This window comes from Ostrinia furnacalis, unplaced genomic scaffold (assembly GCF_004193835.3).
Source record: "Ostrinia furnacalis isolate ACB-3 unplaced genomic scaffold, ASM419383v2 OfSCF0732, whole genome shotgun sequence".
Classification (NCBI taxonomy): Eukaryota; Metazoa; Arthropoda; class Insecta; order Lepidoptera; family Crambidae; genus Ostrinia; species Ostrinia furnacalis.
In genome coordinates this window covers 486,948-509,720 of record NW_021130971.1, presented here as the reverse complement: position 1 = coordinate 509,720, position 22,773 = coordinate 486,948, and the positions used below count along the sequence as shown (strand labels likewise).

Sequence of the window (22,773 nt, the reverse complement as noted above, 5' to 3'; positions counted from 1 at the left end):
TGATAAAACTCATAATTTGCGTGTCCGAATCTTAATTTTTACATTCACGTATCTTAACTTTCTACTGATCATTTTATTATTTAGTTATAACTTGACTGCAGAGTGATCTGTCTATTTTATTTGGGCTATGCTTTAAGTTTAGAGTAACAGGTTGCGGTACTTTTTACAACACTAGTAAACGAAAACACGAAATTCAATGACTACATAGTCCCCCTTTAAGAATGCACCTTCTAATTCATTGGATTATGGTACATTTTAACGCTTTCATGAGCTAAATTCAGCAAATTTTAGCTTAAGAATAAGAATTTTCACGGTGTTGTGATGAACACAATCTTTTGGTGTAAGTTAAAACTGAATTCGGTATAAAGGACAGTGCCAGTGGAAGTTGGAACCAGTGCTGCCCAGAATGAAACCAATTATGTAGTATGCCATATTTATCAAGAAGTATACGTATACCATAAATTTAATATTGACCTTATGAAATAATATAAAGTGCATTACAATATTGATAAATCAAATCTTTAACAAAGCAAGATTTATCGGTTTCAATATGTTTAAAGTGAAAAATCGTTCGTTTCTTATAGACTCGAAGAAGAGCGTTTTATTATTATTTCTTTCAAGTTTTCCGAACGAATGGATGGAGCTTTTCTTTGCGATAGTCACCTATTTTTTCTTTTGTCCCTCAAGATTATTAGAATAAGAAGTTCTAAAAACGACCTTGTGTCGTTGAATTTAAGGTATTTTGTCTGCAATATAACGAAGATTTCCATTTCAACAAGGCAGCTTTGGAGCGACGAAAAAGATATATGGGGTTGTAAAAGCGTGAATTGACACAATATAGTCCATTGGGATCGCGAGACTAAAATTTATTAAGTTCATTTATGAGTAAAATTCTAAAGAGTGTTACTGGATGACGAGAGAGACGAACGTTGATAATAAAATATGTAATGCCACATTCAAAATTCCTCGTGATATTTTGGGTTCCTTCACTTAGAAGAATTTTTTCGGATTTAAAGAAAGCTGGTCACTTTTTAAAGCAATTTTTTAGGGTCCATATTCTGTGCCATGACCTTTTTATTTTTTTTATCCACAACGAGGAAGCTCTTGAAAAAGCCTGTATCTCACCTGATGGTAAGTGATGATCAGGCCGATGGTGGAAGCGAGCTTCACCCGGAACCCTCAACCACGGAGGAACTGGCTATCTTACCTAAAACTGCCGGAATACAACAATGCTGTTAACATTGTTGTTATGGCGATGGAATTAGGTAAGATGGTGGTAGCTAGCCAGGCGGACTTAGAACAAGCCCTACCACCAACCAAACCGAACAGAAAAATGCCCCCACTGGAAATCGAACCCGGGACCTCTGCGTCTGAGGCAGGTGGCCTTACCACTAGACCACAGAGGCGGTTAGATACCTTAAATATTAAGGAAAAACCGAAAAATAAAGTTAATTGCAAGTCTCATCTTTTAGTTTTAAAGTCACACTAAATTAACTCAGTAATAATTTCATGGAATAAATGACAAACAAAGTCTTCAACAACACACTTAAAGCTAAATTAGGAGAAGCATTTTGTATAGGAGGCTCGATTGTTATGATTTCATCCACATTTTTTAGTACTTCTTCATCATTCATTGAACTGGCTGTATTACTGCGTCGTGTTTCTTTTACTTCGTTTTGAGCAGTGTTCCTGAAATTCAAAGGTTTTTTAATTTTAATACCATTGAATCATGCTAACCTTGAAATCATCACACGGGATGAGACAAGTATTATTTGAAGAATTTAAAAAGGTCTTTGTTTAAAGAAAAATATTGTATCAAACTTCTTACGTTTCTAGTTTAAGCATAGCTTCGATAATGTAATCTGTTACCAGTTCTTTACAGTCATCAGCCTGAGTAAAATCTCCATGCGAGAAAGTGTCTCGAGCCACTTTTCTCGCAATTGCATTTGGTATATCAGCAACCATCGCTAACACATCTCTCTCATCTAGTAAAGTATCAGCGATTGTGTAATGCATTGTGACACTAGTCGATATAAGTCCTAGGTCGTATTTGGGAGGCAACATATTTCCATAAACAGCTAAATTCTTGACAGGACCGTAATTCCATCTCCAGAAAGATTTGTCTCTTATATTTTGGCCAAAATGGGCTACTTGTTTTAAGGCAGCTCCAGCGACTTCCGCCTTTGAACTTGTATCATTGTTTTCCTGGAAAAGTTAATTTGCTCGTAATGTAATTTTTGTACCAAATAGCTGTGAATATAAAAATAGGAAACTTACCATGATTTCTGTCATCCCAAGCAATTCACATATTTGGGAGTATTTAGTATTCCCAGTACAGAAGTCTGGCTGTACTTCTTGTGCTCGCGTGACATTTGGAGGAAATAGTTCTACTACCCCAAGAGATAGGGACAGTTGCTGGAAATGTCGATACAAAATATTGTAATACAAGTATTTTTAATTGAATTTATTGGTATTTAAAATGTGTAACCAATGATGCTCAGAAAACACTTTAGAAAGACTTGTACATAACGGTAGGTAAATCATGATTCTAATTAAACTTACTACAAATCGCTGTTGACTTACATAAATGACATCAGTCAAGAGTGATAGCCGTGAAATGTTTTTATTAGGGAAATAGTCCTGATATCCCACACCAGCCAGGAGATGAGCTGACTTGAACTTCTCATTATATTCTGGCCTCATCGTAGTCAACACCATAAACACTGTCCCACCTTGAGAGTGGCCTATGTAATGCAGCTTTGACTGTCCTGTCACCTTCAAGGCATAGTCCACCATGGCTGCTACGTCAAACCTTCCGATCTCTTCGAAACTAAAGTTGAAGAATGGGAACTTTTCTTGAGGGTCATCTGGGTTTAATGTAGTGTGGTTTCGGGAGAGACGGTTCCCTCTGGCGTTGCCCATCCATACCTCGAAACCAGCATCGGCTAAGTTGTAAGCTGTGAAAAAAATTATATTACTCTTTAGCATGGACCTATAAAAAAAGGCGGACGGAACTCGCGGTACAACAAAACTGTGACGCAAAATTTTGGCGTTTGTCTATTGTGTGAGTGAATTTAGGGATGCCATGTTAGCTAAAACATTTTACCCATTTATTTTAAGAAAAACATAGATCGGCAGATGTTACTTGGGAATGTAGACAGAATTATTCCGTGCCATTTTAAAAGGATGAAAGGTGAATGCGTTGAGGTAGACGCGAAATTTTCAAAGTTCAAATTTTCTTACATTGTTTGCAAGTCAATGTGTAAGCNTGTTTGAAATCTTTAAGTGGGCAATAGCTATACGGTTTACCCTAGTTAGATGACAATATGGCAAAGTGATGTCATACCAATACATAGATAGGTGGTAATACCTAAATGTGACGTGTGTTCTTTCAATTCCAATATCAATCAATCCAATTGTAATAATTTTAGTGTCATAATCCGAGAGAGTTTTTTAGAATTTAATTATCAAGGTGGCCTGGTCACATATTTTTATTCGCGGTTGCGTGTTAAAACCCGCATGGGAGACTATGTAAGTGTGATTAGTAATACCTACGAGTATCTAGACTGATACACACACATGGACATTCACTTGCTACATATACATAGTTATGCTTTTCTATCCAGCCGCCATCGCCTTTATTTAAGTGCTAATTAAATTATAATACCTACTCAACTGAAGTTGTCTGTTATGGCTCTGAAAATAGAATAATCATTTATCTCAAGAACCGTCTCAGACAGAGCGCTGGAGGCGCTATTTTGAAAATATTTAATTAACCTGGAGTGTTCCTACACAGTCTACCTTGAAGAGAGACGGCAAACTTGCACCGGTGTTTAGACTAACTAAATTATTCAACCGCGACCAAGGCATTGTCATGAGCCGGTAGCTATTACTTTTCTAATTATGCTATTTGTTCTTATTACGGTTATTAGCGCATCTATTAATTCTTTGAAAAACATATTGCTAGGGAATTAAGGAAAAAATTGTGAAAACATGCTATTAGACGTATTGGGATCTATTTAATTTATTGCCAACTCTTTTTTAACTTATGGCGCAATTATTCGTACATACATTCAAACCGCTACCAACCGGGCAACATGGCAAGCATTGGGGGAAGCCTAGTTCGGCAGTGGACGTCCGATGATGATGATGATGACATTCAAAAACATTAACTATAAGAGATTAAGCTAACAACTTGGGAACACCCAACGAGTCTTGATCAAGTAAATTTTTGGACACATAATTTTTCCCTCAATTAGAATTTTTTCCATTGAACGCTACCTACTGTGCCATAGACTGCGGAGAGAAAATACTGTTAAAGTAGGTATAAAATTGTACAAAACAAAACGCCCACGGAATTTTGTATATTTTTCAGCGTTAAAATGACAAAAATATTTAATAATAATATCTATTTTAATACACCAAGAACTGATATTTTCCGCTCTCCCATGAAAATAGCCATCGTGCGACACAGGTGTGTATGTTATGGTACAGTAGCGTTCAATGGCAAAGATTAATTTATGTTATGCGTGCAACACAGCGCAGCGCCTTGGGACGCTTAGTGTGGGCAGGTGGAATGGATAGTAGACTGTTTCTGTTGCAAAATAGCACATTATTACAACTACATTACGATGAGAGTTTAGCTTGTTGTGCTACCGACTATTATTAACAGCCTACTTTTTATCTGACTGCATATTTATTGAATCGGGTGGGTAGTTTATTGCCGTAAACTATTTCTTTCAGTTAGGTAGAGTGGAGGTTGAAATAAGAAGGGTTGTAAGAAGTAATCTAGTGCAATTCTGTTCTGCGTTAACCACAGACAAAAGTTCTTTCACACAAATGATTGAAAAAGTAAGGTTTAATAACCTTTAACGGAAGTAACGGAGGAGAGTCGTTGTTCTTAGATTCCTCCGATTAAATACGTTGCGGGTAGACAATAAGCTGTCCCCTGGGACTACTGAACCTTCACTGATTCGATTTCACCCAGAGGCCAAACTGTAGATCCTGTCTATCTATCGGCAGACTCATGTTGGGGTCGATCGTGACAATCGAGAAAGGTCTTAAAATAATTGCAAAAAGGATAGTTTTCTTTCAATCACTTTCGTAACACATTTTAATAATTACGGTATATTACTTAACAAAGTGTTTTCACCATACATGACCTTTTGGTCAAAGCAATTAGTAGCTTTAATAGCAGCATAATACCCTTGATCGGTCCTAAATATTTTGATGATAAGAACATTTCTGCTTTCACATTTAATATGTATTTTATTATCGTAGGTGTTATCTTTGATTCTCAGTACAGTGTGACTAATTGAGTTTATCAATAAATGACGTAGAGCGCGCTCAACTTTATGCCTAGATATCACGGTGTACTTTAATAAGTTTAGTATCTGTTCTATTGTGCAAAAAATCAATGCTTAAGGTCAGCACTGTTACCGAAATATCGGAAAAGAGAAGAATAAATAATAAAAGTATCAAAGGATGACACCAATAAGCGATACGGCTTTATACTGTGAAATTATTCGATGGGACTGACATCCAAATCTCCCTTTGGAACATTATCACATATGAACAGAAACCAATACTGTCGTCCGACTGTAAGCTTAACATCTGGATTCTGGACATAAGAGTCTAACGTCGGGAGATTAAGTTGTACGTTTACCTATACCTTTGAGGGTAATTGGGGTTAGTAACGTTTATGTTCGCAATTTATACTGCAGGAAATGGGACTTTCTGGCTTATTCCACTAATCTCCGTTGACAATCCCCGTCAACAGGGATTAGTGAACTTTTTGTTCATTAACCCCCGTTAATGCTAATGGAGCTTATGAACGTTTTAGTTCATTAATACCCGTTATATCAGTATTTTTTTTAACGTAATGGGGATTAATGAACTAAAAAGTTCATTAATCCCCATTATAAGCTCCAATTGGCATTAACGGGGATTAGTGGCATATAGCCGACTTTCTCCTTACATTGCAAATGTGTAAACCCTTTTTTTTTTTTCGTCAGGAAATGCATGAAATTGCATACCCACTGGCCCGGGGGAACCAGTGGGTTATGTGAGGCTCTCCCTGCCAGATGGGCAGGGCCTACTCACTAAAACCTGACGGTGTCCTCCTGAAGTCTTTGGGACGGAGCTGCGAGTTATTGTCCGAGCTAGACGGCCTAGACATTCTTTCGCGGCTCCGCCCCAGACTGTGGCTCGCTCTGTTGGTCTGAAATGTGTAAACCCTTATAATAACCTAATTCATTTAAAGATATGAGTAATTTCTGTATTTAATGAGTAATTAAATCTCGTCAGCATCAACCATCAAGTAACATTAGGTCAAACGCAGACTCAAAGTTTTTAAATCAGCTTACTAAAAGCTTGTTATTATTGTTACTGTCGTAGTTACCAAAATGACCAGAAAAGAAAATAGTAGTCAGACGTGAAAGGTTTTCATTTGGAAGAGTACTTATTAAATAATCAAGTCAAATGCATTGTAAACCATATTTTAAGGGATGACACTGTTCAAAATTCTGCAACGCCGAGACATCAAAATGTCTTTTCAACTGTTTCCAACGTAAAACGAATGTGCGAACAGCCGTCCGCTGCCCATAAACGCAATAAATGAATATGAGCTTACCTCACAGACTGACGTCCAGCGCCGGAGGGTTATCTATGTTTACTTGTACACGTGAGGGCAGCTAGGGCTGGCAGCTTTTAACCAAAATACAGTGTGACGGTCAGCACAGTATCGTCAAATCGGAAATGGAGATATAATTAATTTATGCTAAAATTAAATTAACCCCATCCTAATCTATACTAATATTATAAAGCTGAAGAGTTTGTTTGTTTGTTTACTTGAACGTGCTAATCTCCGGAACTACTGGTGCGATTTGAAAAATTCTTTCAGTGTTAGATAGCCCATTTATCGAGGAAGGCTATAGGCTACAACATATAACAACATATACTCTGCTCCCACGATCAATAGGAGCAGAGCAACAATGAAAAATATTGCGAAAATGGGTTTTCACGCGTACGAAATCGCGGGCACAGCTTGTAATATTATAATGGGAAAGTTGCGATAGTAGTAGGATAGATGTTTCTGTATCATTCAAAAACTATTGTTAATTTAAGAGAATTAAATACATACTATCATTTATAGCGATACTTTAAATCCACGAATCTATATTTTGCATTACTCGACTCTATAATGTATATTATCTTTTTGGGGCTGATTTTTCAGATGTCTTTTATCTCAAGAATACAATTTCTATAAAGAAACTGACAAATAGTACAATTGTATTATTCAGTTAAAGGTTATACGACAATTATTGCAAAAATCAGCCCCTAAACGTTTAAAATTATCCCTATTATTCGTGTTTATATCAAGTACCTACTTATATTTATATTTTCTTTGATTGTATTCATTATGATTAATAGTCTCGCTGGCAACCCTACCTTCAGTATACCTGTGTAACTAGCTACGGATTGGTCCCCCAACGAAATATTCAGATGCGTGCACAAATCAATACTCATCCTACGCCATGGCTGCTTTGACTGCTTGTTTAAATATATGAACCTAGATTTTAACTAGTTTAATTATTTAAAACCTATATAAAAAACCTTGCGGTGAGCGATTTGTCGTTGTTTTTCGACTATGTAGTACTTGTGCTATGTTCATGAATAGAAATAGTCAATTGTTTTTTATTACACTTATCGATGATATGATCAATCAACGATAGTTATAGTCTTTTGTTGAAGTTATAAACAGCGTAAATCTAAGCAAAGGTGAACCGACGACTTCATAAAAGTAGCAGGAAGGTGCTGGATGGATGCCGCTGCCAACTGGGCAGTATTAGAAATCATTAGGGGAGGCCTATGTTCAGCAGTCGAGGTCATGTGGCTGAAACGATGATGATAATGAAACCGAACCAACTACACTGTATAACTAGTTAGTAGGTCAGGACACAGAACAAACGTCTTCAAGATACTGTTGCTGACAAATAAATTCAAAGTATAGGTAGAAATATGACTGCTGCAGTCACAATTGGCCCTGTGGCTAGCGGTTAAAATAATAATTTATAAGGTCAATTGCATTGAGCACGAATCAAACATCTGAAGAAACGCGATTGGCAACGATTTATCATTGATCATTTTATGACAAACAACCTCAAAAAAGAATAGGTAATTATTGTAACGAGAATTTATTGGAACTTATTAGAAACAACTTAGAATCGAAACATCTAGAATGAATCGTTTAACAAATACACTCTACACATTTAAAAAATACATATTGCAGCTTATCTTATTTAGAGAGATACGAGTAGGTTAGATATTTTCATTGCTACAAAATATTTAATTAATAAAAGTACAAAATTATATTTCTACATAATATGACGCTTAAATCGGCCATTAGTGATATTTAAAAAAGTTTTAAAGTACTTACTCGTGTATGATAGCTGATTGCGTTTCCAAACAAATCATGTAGGTAGGTATTTCTTTACCTTTTTTGTTACCTTTAACTATTTATTTATTTATTTATTTACACTTTTGCACATATAACTGTACAGTGGCGGACTTGAACTATGACTATGATTACGATTAGCTGTGGCCTTCCGTCGCCTTGCAAAATGTCTTCTTTGTTTTCCCAATCGCCTTTGATCGAATCGAAGCACAAAGAAAGTCATGTATCATGTACGAGATAATGACGAATTGGCTTCTCTATTATTGGCTATTCGGCGTTGACTGAGCTTGCTGTTAGACCACGGAAAAAAAATTCATTAGGCCGCGTGGTAGGCGCACTGCTCTGATGTAGATTAATGGCATGTAAATTTTATTACCAAGGCCACAGCGTTTTAATTCCTTTGGATCATGTAACTGCTGATGCCGTTGCGTAGATGCGGGTAATATCACGCGATCGGCATGAAAACTGCATCAAAATTTGAAAATCTCAAAACTAATATCAACAATTTTCTTCCGGTCCCTAAATCTTCTTTGTATTCTTGCTTTTTGAATGGATAAATGATTCGTAATCTTCTAAGAATTTTTTCCCTTCATGTTTTGTATAGGTATTATATTTTTCTAGATAGACATTCGGATAGGAATCTTTGACATTAAATATTCGTTGCTATTATTAGCGGCGGATAATTAAATCCAAGCTCATTTATAAATGCAAAAGCTACTCTGTCTACCTGTAGACTGTCAACTTGTCTGGCTTAAACTACTGAGCTGATTTAGACTAAATTCGGTAATAGAGATAGTCTGAGTCTCAGGGGAAGACATAAGATAGGTTTATCCCAGGTTTTCCGTGACAGTCTTTCCATGACAGACGGAAATTCACAAATTCACGCGGGCGAAGTGGCAAGTTAAAAAGTAAGTAAGGTTAAAGTCCTCTAAATGGTGTGCAGAGGTTGATTCCTACAATAAACAAGAATCCTACTCGTACGAGTACTTACTGTTCCTACTCGTGCTGCTCCTACTTCTATTTGGAGGATAAAAACAGCTTTTACAACTATCAAAGAATATCAAATCACCACCAATTACAAAATATTTATTTATTAGGACGAATTAATATTTATACCATGATTCATACTTCTGGAGTGGGTGCCAAGATTATGAAACGTGTGAAGTTTGCCTGCACCGATCTGGTGCAAACACTTGAATAACTTTAGAAACTATACTTATCTATAAAATTAAAAGAATTATCTTCCAACTCCTAAGCGTTAAGGAGTTACCCTCTATCATCAGCTCATCAATTTGAAATGATGATTTCCAGGAGCAAATACTTGAATAACTTCATAAAAACTATGAAAAACGATATACGTGCCTATATAATTTGAGGGTTGCCCTCGATTTCCCTAGGATCCCATCATCAGATCCTGACATGGTGACAATGGGACCACCTCAGAAGTGTACAATAAAAGAATTTTGAAAATCGGTCCACAATGGACGGAGAAATCGGTGAACATACATAGAAAAAAAAACACACAGCCGAACATAATAACCTCCTCCTTTTTTGAAGTCGGCTAAAAACAAAAATCCCAACAAGTATTAATTACGTATCACAAATAAAAGAATTAGTCATAAAAGCCTCCGACTGCATTTGTGAACACTAAGTTGTCTTGTATTTATAATTTTAGTTCATTTTTACGCTAATTGACTCAATATCGTTATAAATTATAGACTACATGTTTTAGATTAAATAAACAATAATACTGTAAGGTTGCATCAAAATACTATGAAAATACGTTCAGTATTTTCGTGAGAAAGAGTTAGCAAACGTCCATTTATCCTCACAACTTAACACTTTTATTTTTAGTCATTAAAATCGTTAACCTATCGGGATTATTATAATTTTGTTATTCATATTATTATACTACATCAGCAGCAACGACTACTCATCTGCAATCACATGTATACCCAACTGTTACTCAAAACGGATTAATTGTCAAACAAAATATTGATCACTGATTGCATAACAATGACTGCTTCTTCCTTCTTGATCGAGTATTGCATTTTAGATCTTATTGCTTTGATTTAAAACCTGTTATACACATCTCGTGTGAACGCTGCTATGTAAATATTTTCAGTTTCTAGACTTTATCCTCTTCACAAACAAGTCACCTACGCATGTTTGACGTACATTTAAACTAAATGGCTGATTTAATGCAAAACGTAGTAACAAAAAATTTATATTAAAAGATATTATTAAATTCCTTTGGTGATTTTTAAAACAGTAGCGCTTATTGCTATTTTTTGTCTATTCGCAATTTCAGCTAGAAAATCGATATTTTTCCAAATGACATTAAATATGACTTTGGTGAAATTGATAATGTTTATTTTAGTACACAAACCACTTTTTTAATAAAGAATTTTTTTTTTCAGATAAGCCTATTTCTTACACAACCTTGAAGTTGGAAATAACTTTCTTCATTTAAATTAGTAAGTCCGATTACCATTTTAATCGTAGTCCAATGTGGCACACCATAAATCAAGCTCTACTTTCTTCTCTCTCCGGGTGGTCTAGTTCTGGATCATCGCATTGCTTTGCCTGTGCCAGCTGTGTACCACTATACAACTAAAATAGCGCTGCGCATATCATATTAGTACATGCGCAAGCGGTTTTCTCTATTTTCTAGCGCCACAGCACACATGTTTACGTTTTTTTCTGTTATCACCACCAGAAACAACGACGAAACATTTTATGAGCTGTCAAAACGTAATTTCTGATTAGTATTATAGATAGAGTCCTCTGATGCCATATAAATTTGTGTCTACAAACCTACATATTATTGTGTAGGTATTTAGTTAAAATAATATCGGACCTACAGGGATATTATATTTTTTTATAAACCTCACAGCTTGCAGTTTTTTGGCAAGTCTATGCAGAACTATTTTTAAGAATAGATGAAACTTCAAAGATTTTAATCAAAAAAATATTCTATAACCGTACTATGTCAGTGATACGACAATTATCGTCTGCCGTATTGCCGCTAAACCAGTTTTTGTTGCTCATAGGTTTGATTTACAGGTTTAGTATTTAGTAAAAACCTGCGGTTCGTTAATAAGATTCGCTAATGTTTCTAGTATACTCATATACGGCTTCGCATTGTTGAGTTCGGCATACCACATAAGGTGGTTCAAGGTTTAATTTGTTTAGTCATTCTTTAAAATGTTGGTTGTATTCTAGTTGCGAATTATGGCGAGTTATAAAAGGAATATCTAGTTAAGAGCACGCTTACAGAATTAAAGTAGGTCCTTCGCGGAAGTTAAAAGCGATTTGCAAACGATATTTTACTTCTATTGTACCATGAAAACCTATTGTTGTTCGAAAATGAATATTCGTTATTATCTATTACTTTTTCTATGGTGTAACATTATTTACGATGGTTAGACGTGATCTCAATTAACTACTGACGTTAAAATTGACTCACTTGCATGTATAATAATATTAACAGCGATTATTTTTTGTTGCATAAATTTACACAATATGATGTAATTTTATTTAAGTTTTTAGTAGTTAGTTTACTTTCCTGCTGTTTATTATAAGTTCCTAGAATCTGAAAACGTTTTTATAACAGAAAACATGTTTTACGATTTTATACGAGTAAACTTATAAAAAGGAAAAGGAAATCTAAGGTTCTATAAGGAAAATTACAAGACAAATAATATTTCCATTAATATTCATGCACGCTAATCTATATAAAATGAATTATAAAGCGACTAAAAAATTATAACACAAAAAGGGCAATTTAATAACAATTTTAAAGTAAACAAAATCATAACGTTATGTTAAGATGTAAACATAAGATAATATGACATGCCGAAAATAAGATTCGCGCATACGAAACATCGATGCTTACCTTGTTTGCCGAAAATAATAATCTACTTCACATAGCTAGTACTATGCAGCCACTGGAACTGGTTTTAGTCTATTTCACACACGATTTTATTCACTTCTCATAGTGCAGTTAACATTGATAGAACGTTATAAACAAGAGGTTATTATAAGTATTTTGACAGTTCATTGGATGGGATCAAGCAAAGATACGCAAGTCGGCTTTGCGTTCTAAATTTACACTGTTTTACCGACCGGCTCACAGCATTAGTGTTGCCTGCTTATCTTCACATGTTTTTTTTTTTACATTAAGCCGCGATGCATTGTCAGAATGACTCAAGGTTAATACGAAAATATATTATTTTTGTCCCCTTCACACCATAGAGAATTAGATTCGTGTAAAGAAGCAAAGGAAGGTTAAATGGTTTGACTTATGCTGATAAACAGTTTAGGAAGCTGGCCAGAAGAATGGCCGCCTAAGTAAGAATTACATTTTTCTAGTTCCTTCTAATCATATGTTTAATTCTTGTAAACATTGCCACTAGACCTTCATAACTACAGTTCCGATATCAACTCTCTTAGTTACCATCAGCTGCTTAGTATATCCTCAGTTTCATAAAGTCCACTACGTACCAATAAGGTTAATCAAACCAATTTAGAGAATTCCAATTCCTACGTTACCAATATTGCATAAACCCATCATCATAAGGTAGAGTTTTTTTTTCTAAAATAACATTTAAGTGATTATACAACACCATGAACCCTTTATATTTTTTATCTTCTGATTGAAATCAATATCGTTTCGATGTGAATCCATCGAAATGATTTCGATGGAGATAAACAAAGAATTGTAGATGGTAAAGAGATAAAAAGAAATTTTACAAGTACATTTTATAAATTACTAGAACCTAATCGGAACTTATGCTACTACTAGCGGCCGCCCGCGACTTTGTACGCGTGGATCCCGTTTTACCCCCTTAGGGGTGGAGTTTCGTAAAATCCTTTCATAGCGGATGCCTACGTCATAACATCTAAGTACCTGCATGCCAAATTTCAGCTCGATCCGTCCAGTGGTTTGGGCTGTGCGTTGATAGATCACTATGTCAGTCAGTCACCTTTGAGTTATATTTATTTAGATAGTTACTGAAAGTAATATTCCTTTAAATTAATTTTCAGTGGCTACAATTTTTTTTTAATTTCACTAACCACATACACGTCAAGGCTACACACGATGTGATATTAGACCCACACTGGCAACATTACGAAAGACGTTACTTCACTTGTCAGAGGGGTCGCCCGGCATGCGGCGCGTATTGCCGCAGCGGCCTCGAGCTGCGCTGACGTTCGTAATAAAACCATTATAGCGCATTCTTACGATCTCTGTACGAAATAAAATTAAAATAACAAAAAAAAAACGATTTGGCACTCATAAATTGGTATTTTATTTCGAGAATGTAAGATCCAAAAATATAGAGTTGAAACGCTTACGAAAAGCCCAAAACATCTCTGAATTATTTAAAAGATTGACTGAGAGACTGTAAAAGCTGATTCGGAAGAAAACAGAGATGAAATTCCTCGATTTAAAAGTTTCAGTAAAGAAAGACCCATCAAAAACAATACTTGTCAAAAAAACCAAGTCTCGCAACTCAGTTGTTCTACGGTAAAAAGTTGTGAGATCCATGTAATACCAAGTCCAGGCCAGGAAATCTTTAACGTTTTACATAAATTATTGACTTGGCCATCGCACTAAATAATTTAATTTACACGTGTTTTCATGCGATGGCCAAGTCAATATATTTATGTAAAACGTTAAAGATTTCCTGGCCTGGACTTGGTATTACATGGATCTCACAACTTTTTACCGTAGAACAACTGAGTTGCGAGACTTGGTTTTTTTGACAAGTATTGTTTTTGATGGGATCTCATTTCTTTTTGTATTTTGTAGACAGCAGTTATGTATCTAGAAAACTGGACCGAAATTGAAAAATTTTACTCGACTTGGCGGTTGCACTACCGTGCCCCCAAATATTTTAGTTTTTCCTTGATTCATACACCAAACACTACTTATATTCCAAATTTGAAGCTTCTAGGTCTGCTAGAAGTGCCTTAGAGTTTTGATGATCGGTGAGTCAGTGAGTGAGTCAGTGAGTCAGTGAGTCAGTCAGTGAGTGACAAAATTAAGTAACTTTGACCCGTTATAATTCTTAAACTACTGGTTCAAATTGAATGAAATTTTAAATATACCGTGTCTTTACAATGCCTGCATAGCTAATGAAAATTCAGCCTTCTAGTTTTATCCACAACGAAGTTACAGGCGGTCGAAAATGGCCTGAATTGCTTCGAGAAAAGGATGGTACGGCCGTGCCGCTTTTTTGCTCGACTTGGTGGGGGCACTGCCGTGCCCCCAGATTAGAGGAATCTTGAGCAAAGCAACGAGAAAGTATAATAAGTTATCAATATTTGTTTGGGATAGCTCTAAATCAACAATTTACTAAGAGAAAAGCATTATAAAATGCAGCTAACGTAATGATGAGAAATAAATTAAAATATGCATCAGCAATAAAGCTTACAGCAGTAAGAATGCCTTTGTATCTACTCATTTCCTAAAGAATATCCCTATTCAGTCGAGTTTTATCTTTGTTATTCTACTGAGTGCACAAATAATGTCATTATAACAAACCCATTATACTCGTGTCTCGCCAACTAGTTTCACTAAAAGCGCCTTTGTTTCTTATAAACCCTCTTACCTTTCTTTATCTTCTTATAACGCTATTGTACGTGCACTAATGCATGAAGAATGTCTAGCTCAGATCATGGACATTAGGTCAACCCTTTTATTATGGCTAATAATTAACAATGGAAGCTTTTCCTGAGGTATCTACAGGGTTTATTCAGTAATAAACAATACATTGAGGACGCGGCGTCAGATCCGACACAAAGCAAGACGCCTTCCTTTTATGTTATCTTTTAACGCATCCAGGCCATGTTTCATGCTCAAGAACTAGGTAGGTACCTAATTAGCTAAAAGTCTGAATTATTTTACTCCAGAAGTTTTGTTACACCTGTTTCGTTTCTCTCTCCAGTCTCTCTCTCTCTCTCTATTCAAAATATACTCTAGACTATAGTCTAGAACTACCTAGAGTTCCATTAGCAAATTAATATTTTGTTAAGCAGATTGTCGATGAGGTTTTTTCCTCATTTATAAATAGACAGTTTATTTTAAGAACTGAATTGAAATTCTTAATTATAAACAAACCCTCTTGCCTACAAAATCGTTTTGCAAGCCACAGGAGAAAAGTGTTTGCCTTTAACCAACAGCGGAGTGACGTGGGCTGGTTGACGTAATTAATTTCTAAATGCACGTTCCTCCATTAGATTAACCATGAGTCACGTTTCCATGGAAACGCCATAATATTCAGCATTGTGTTACGGGTTATTAGCAGAAATTCAGGGTGCTTTAACCCACGGAAAAGCTCTTAAAAATCTTAAACTATCACTTCATCATCATCGTTGCTGCTAAATTACAGTTTTCAGTTGAACGTGAAGCCTTACTTCAAGGAATGTTTTTTTAATTCAGCTGTAATATTAGTTAATTCACAAATACCTAATTAGACTTATCTTGTTCATTTTGAGTAATAGTCTCTCTAGATAGTTGAAACCTGTTTTCAATTGACCTTTAGTATGGAAATGTCACTATTATACAGTGTTCAACTAGGGTGTTACTTTTTATAAGGGGGAATAACCTACTTAATATTATTTTGTGTTGGCCCCTTTATGTATGTTTCTTCTTTTATCAGTGGGCCGGATAAAAAAACTATTATGTAAAAGTAATGGATCGCCGATACTAAAGCATTATTTAATTATTTTGCAATCTAAAAGAAATTGATACTATTTTTCATCTTACACGAGCATTAGTCTTACCTAATTACCATTTTATACCCATAATATTTAATTGCTTCATACCGTAGCAATCAAACTAAACGAGATATTTTTAGAATGATTAACCTCTTACCTACGGGAGGCACCTATAGTTGCCAAGTCAAAAGTCACTTCTCAATACGGGTGGCATCTATTGTAATTTTGGCAAAGCCAGTACTAAATCACGGTTTACGAAAAAAAAGCAATAAAATTGAAAATTAAGTGTAAAATGCGTTTGTGATTATGAAACTACATTAGTTCCAGAATATAATATTCCAAATTTCAATACCGTAAGTCTCATAAATTTTAAAGTATCTTGATGTTAAGTGGAGCAAACAATTTTATAGGTTAAAATACCCCGTATTCAGAGGCGACTTTGGTTTCCAAGGGCCCGTAGGTAAAGGGTTAAGTACTTACTTGTAGTTTTACTCGTACTTTATTAAAAAATATGTTGCTATGACAATAATCACCAACTTAAACAATACCTACCGGCTTTGAAAGTGTTATTTTAGTTGTGTATTTTTATATTTATTATTTAAAATAAACAAATCAGTTACGATTCAAGATCCCTGAAAAGTAACCAATAGATGCTGAAATAAAAAATAGCGCTGTTCAAATTTTAGTACTTATCTCTGTAAAATCAATCTGACTGTACAAGGTTACGGCTATATTTCATTTGTACCTATTTACTTACGAGTCAAATACAATGCATTCGAGGATTGTGTGTATGCTTTTTGTTTGCTGTGATGTAAGTTAAAATTGAATTTCGAGTTGGGGATGCAATGAGGGCGTAACCTGCTGCTGTGCATTTAGCAGCCTGTCAAATTCAGAAAATATAATTAGCCAAATATATTAAAAAAAACTGGCCAATGTGCAAGTCGGACTCGCGCACGAAGGGTTCCGTACGACGCCGCAACGCTTTTGTTTCTTGTATGTAAACCGATAGCGCCGCACTGTCACTGAATTTCAAAATGCTCAAATTAAAAAAGTAACCTTAAATATTTACTTTAATATATTTATAGTATTTGCTACAGCAGCGGTACTGAAACACATCAATATAACACGGTTCGTCAATAACAATCAAGAGATACAAAACATTATACAATCAAGACATAGCCTCAAATTCAAATTCAAATTGTTTATTACATGAAACACGGTACATAGGATGGAACACAAAATTGATGATACAGTTCAACATGTCTCGCCAAATTATGGTGTGTAACCTGGTGATAGTCAGACGGCAAAGTCTTAGTTATTAGGGTTCTGTTTTTGCCCTTTGGGTACGGAACCCTAAAAAACGAATCTACACACGGATTCCAGTTAATTTAATTTCCAACACTACTACCTACAGTTGCATGTGCCATGGTCACGGAATATCTAAAGACTGTTGAGGCTATTGCATTGTTGTTGAAATCGGTAAATGGAAGGTATGTACTACTTAGTCTGCAGAGGGTTTAATAGTACATTGAATCGCCTCGTATCTATTCGTCGCCATGCTTTTCACCAGTGAGCCTACCAAATTTTCGATTGCATCTAGTTAATACTCGAAATCAACAGATGTACTCGTAAATCTTTACGAGTACACCCGTATTCACAACGATGCTTGCTTAAGTGAAGCAGCAAATCGAACGCACAGCGTTGAATAGAGCTCTGTGATTGGTTCGCGTGTGACCCGGTGCGTCCACGCGCACTGTGCGACCCTCAGATCACATTGTAATGTTTGTGAAGACGGGCGATTAACGACATTCGAGATCAAGACTAAAACACATTAAACTCGTATTCAATCAGCTCTAGATTCTGCAGTCAGTTTAGAATGTAATTTTCAATATTGCATTCGTCAGTGCACCCACATTAGGAAATCTTATCTTAACTTGGCAAAAATACACTAAGTATAGGTATCTCCTCATAAATATAATTAGGTAATAGCACTACAGATAAATAAGTTAGTAGGTAGGTAGGTACCTACTTTAGAAATTAATCATAACCCTGTTGCTTTTCTATTATCTACTGAAAATCCCATTCTTATCCGTTGGGTAAACGTCGTGATAGAAACGATTTTAGTACAAAATATGATAACTAAAACATCTTACTAACAGGGCTAGACTAGAGTGTTAGTCAAACGTCAACTTTGATTGGGCGCACTCGGGAGTCCAATTTATGCATTTAGGTGGCAAGTGAGTCTAATGCATTCATGTTCCCCACGTGACTACACACGTAGCATACTTAATCGGAAACACTCCACGCGTATCGTAATTTTACATGAATTAACTTTGCTTGGAAAATGTACAAACAGTCTATAACATCCGATAATGTTACCAAGTTTTTCACGATATTTTGATCATAATCATGATCATTCATTTAGTCCTCAACTGCAGCAGCACAATCATCTCCAATTTACCAAAAGCAAATTAAAGATTTTGAATTTTGGGCCCACAATGTTCTAATTTTAAGTACATAATGGATGCAATGTACCTAAAATGTTGAGTATTGAGTATATACTTCTCACACCTACCATGCAAACGGGTTGCTTGGACTTGTTAACTTGGACATGTTTCTGATTCCCAATGTTTATTTTTCTATGGATAGACTCAACTTGTAAATGGATATTAGAGGAAGAATTATGAATAAACCTACATTTATAATCTTTGTAAATGGATATTAATAATTCTATCCCTAACTTTAAAAATAAGTAGAGCCATCTGCTGAGACTTCCAATAAAATTTTAAAGCATGCTTTTAATCGCAGTCATTAGCATTAGCATTGTTTATAAAGCTAACATCGCGCGAGCTGTTTCTCAGGGTATGCGGTAGATGGCAGCATAAGTTACAAAAAGGTCTTATTAAATACAGTTTGTCNTCAAGTTTTTCTATATCTTGTATAGTTTTCGCGGCATCTGCTCTAGATGGTCTGTAATATTGGAAATTTTATTTTTGTCTTACATGTTCCCATCAGGAGAAAATCGACTTAATCAACATTGAGCAAACATTCTAGACATGCGGGAGCATGTCAAGCCTAGTTCCAGGGAGGGGACTGCACCGTGCGTATATTTAGACGAACCACTTGCAGCCACTTTTGACTCCTCATCACTCAAAAACTACTGTGCGTTAACACTTCAAATTTGGCTCATGTGTTGAGGCTTACGAGATAAACATCAACATAAAATTTCATAAATATACATCAAACGGTTCTTTAGGTATTGACGTCCAAAAATCTACATGTCTGACCTATAGACCAAATTCTAACCACTTCCAGATGACTTTGAAGGTTCAAATTTGGCATACAGATAGGTAGATGTGTAAATACAAAGGAAGAAACAAAAAACCAGTAAATTTTAACATTTCACAGGTAATAGATAGATTTTAGTGTTCTAAATGTCGATTTTTGAACGTCAATACCTAAATAACCGTTTGAGGTATATTTATGAAATTTTATGTTGATGTTTATCTCGTAAGCCTCAACACATGAGCCAAATTTGAAGTGTTAACGCACAGTAGTTTTTGAGTGATGAGGAGTCAAAAGTGGCTGCAAATGGCTCGTCTAATTATACGCACGGTGCAGTCCCCTCCCTGGAACTAGGCTTAACATGCTCCCGCATATCTAGAATGTTTGCTCAATGTTAATTAAGTCGATTTTCACCTGATGGAAACATGTAAGACAAAAATAAAATTTCTAATATTACAGACCTTCTAGAGCAGATGCCGCGAAAACTATACAAGATATAGAAAAACTTGACTATCTCACCTGTAGCAAATTGAATAAGCTTTTTTTGGTTCATAGTAGTCATGTCACTAGGACGCATAGTTTCCGAGGATTAGGCAAAAAACCGAAAAGTGGTACCTTTAAACCCCCCTCTTCCCGCCGGCTCAAGGGCTAAGGGCGGGGACTTTTGCTATGTTCACCTCCTAACTAGTCTTTATAAAGTCCCGAGGTCAGAAATTGTGTTCCACGGATTTCTCTCTACGCCGTCGTTAAGGCATTCATTGACTGGACTAAAGAGAGATTATTATGAACACAAATCGGTAGTAAGACAAAGAATAGGATTTAGAATTTTATGTGAGCCAATATAGAACCGTTATTATTACATACTTTGCTAACTTAGGCCATTTTTAATTCTAATAAGTGTTACATTATCGTACACACTATTTAAATAGTGCTAGCGACGCATGTGTCAATAAATTACCAATTTCAGGAGGATATTTTGAGTCACTTTATTTTACTCTTTTTTTTGCACAAATGGGATCAGTATCAATAACTCATTACCCAGAATTTNGTTTGATTTCAATTAATTTCAATATTTTAAGGTCGGGAAATAAGCGCTTGGATTATTATTTTGGCTGTGAAATGTGATTCCTTAATTTTTGTTTGTTCGAACAGAACGGTTTTTACACAATTTCATCACACAAGACATGTCGTATTCGTGTTGTTTTTTCGCTGCTTAAATGTGTCAACTGTGTGAAGTTTGCACTCGAAGTGGTGTATCAGGGTGTGAATGTGTGCGTGCCGGCCTATACGTACAGGCAAGCTGGTGTATCCTAATGTCACAGTATTTTGTTGATGAGAATCCGACCGACTTTTTTTATAGGTCCATGCTCTTTAGGTATTCGCTCGAATAGACTTTAATAGTAGGTCTTTTAGATGACATGAATTGACACTTGGGAAACACCGTTAATGGAACAAAAGAAGAATACAGACGCTCTTACGGGACTAATCCCACTACTTTTTCTCACCATTGCAACTCCTGTATAGTTTGGTCTCCAATAAAACCCAACCAGTGAAGGTTAAGTAGTCCCTGGGGATAGCTGTCTTGGAGCCCGAATGACGCTCTTCTATTCTGTTATCATCCTATCATTTCTACGAGATTTATCATATTTACGAGACAAAAGATTCTGGAAGCAATGTTCTGGAATGGAGGCCGCGTACCGGAAAACGCAGCGTGGGACGTCCACCTACAAGGTGGACCGACGACATCGTAAAGGTAGCAGGGTAGCGCTGGATGCAGGCCGCTACCAATCGATCAACGTGGAAAGCATTAGGGGAGGCCTATGTTCAGCAATGGACGACCTATGGCTGAAATGATGATGATGATGATGATGACGAGACAAAATAAATTATTTCTTACCTACGCCACTCTTTGGCCCAATAGCAATGAAAGCCTGCGAAGAGCTTAGCAGCCCATGCATTAAGAATACCACTGGTCTAGTAGATGTGCTTGAATCATCTTTCCCTTTGGGTATCCTATGCATTTCTAGAATATAACCATCTTCTGTAACCACGTGGTGTCGCTCTGCTGGATATCCATTAGCGATTATTTCTTCAGGCTGAAAATTAAGTTTATTTAAGTATGTACTAGCAGTAGTTTTGTGTCGTCAATTCATTATCTTCCTTTACTTATTTTTACTTTGTATAAGTTCGGTAGTTTTAGTTCATAAAAACTATCGAAATTGAAGTAGAGTTCTGCTTAAGTACTAGCTTTGCTGTGTTATTAGTATACTAGTGCACAATGGTTATAGGTAGCGTGATTCATTAAACAAGGATAATTTTCTATCTAATCTTGTTGTTTACAAATGATTTGGCAAATTGATATTTATCACTGTCAATTAAATGATAACTCATTTTTAATTGCATTATTTTACAGCCTGAATAAAATCATAACAAGCGGGTAGGTATCTGTACCTACCCGCTTCTATATTCTGATATACTCGTACATATGATTATAGGTAGGTATAGTAGTTTCTCAACGTCTAATGTACGTACCGTATATGTCAGATTTTTTAGTCTGAGCTGAATTTAAGAGTCATTAGTCTGAACAATATCACTAAAAACCAAGGATAGATGACTAGTATGAAGAAAGGGCAAACTTTGTCGCAAAAACAAAAAACCCTTTGGTAATCGGATATTTATGTCATTATTTTAATCATACGAACTAATATGGTTAATTATTACTTACAATTTCATAGATACTGTAATTAGTATCAGCTCCAACTGTCAAGACACTGGCAATAATCACACTCAACACTTTAACCGCCTCCATGTTCCGAGGAAATGTGCACTAACAGCTATCTTTAAACTATTTATAATTCCCTCCTTATCATAATCATCTATTGTGATGCATGTTTGAAGAGACATTTCATATTTCACTATCTAAGCACTTGCATTCAATATAAACACTTCAAACTGTTTACTAATTATATTAATTTTTTTGCTAATTTTCTTCAACAATTCAATAATGTATATTGTTGCCTATCTCAGTACCGTCTCTCTTGTGAGAGGAAAATATTTTGATCACAATAATGATAGAGTCGTTGCATAATACTTTAAAGTAAATTGATAAGATATGACGGTATGTTTAGTTTGTCGATTTTAAAACGTAGGTATGAGTGATGTGTGAAATCTTGTAAAATAATCTAAAAAGATTGGCAATTTATTTTTTCACTTCTCAATGTTACGGTTAGTTAATACCTTTTGCTTTGCAATACAAAAGTAACCAACATGTTTATTTTATTTGTAAATAAAAGTGAGAAATACAA

At 35.5% G+C, this 22,773-nt stretch overlaps 1 protein-coding gene across 1 annotated transcript; it reads right to left on the bottom strand.

Moving 5' to 3' along the window:
* Positions 1-1,368: 1,368 nt before the first annotated feature.
* On the bottom strand, positions 1,369-22,496 carry LOC114349919 (lipase 3-like). Its single transcript, XM_028300513.1, has 6 exons — positions 22,194-22,496; positions 21,366-21,564; positions 2,584-2,957; positions 2,278-2,415; positions 1,829-2,205; positions 1,369-1,689 (listed from the first exon to the last, which is right to left on the bottom strand). Exons 1-6 carry the CDS (start codon positions 22,275-22,277, stop codon positions 1,491-1,493), a joined length of 1,371 nt encoding a protein of 456 aa, XP_028156314.1. The 5' UTR covers positions 22,278-22,496; the 3' UTR covers positions 1,369-1,490.
* Between the last annotated feature and the right edge of the window lie 277 nt (positions 22,497-22,773).

Coding starts and splice junctions, on each gene's coding strand:
- LOC114349919 (XM_028300513.1), bottom strand. CDS start 22,277: ATGGAGGCGGTTAAAGTGTTGAGTGTGATTATTGCCAGTGTCTTGACA. Junction 2,958..21,365: donor TGGGCCAAAGAGTGGCGTAG/GTAAGAAATAAT, acceptor TTTTTTTCACAG/CTTACAACTTAGCCGATGCT. Junction 1,690..1,828: donor GCTATGCTTAAACTAGAAAC/GTAAGAAGTTTG, acceptor TTTGAATTTCAG/GAACACTGCTCAAAACGAAG.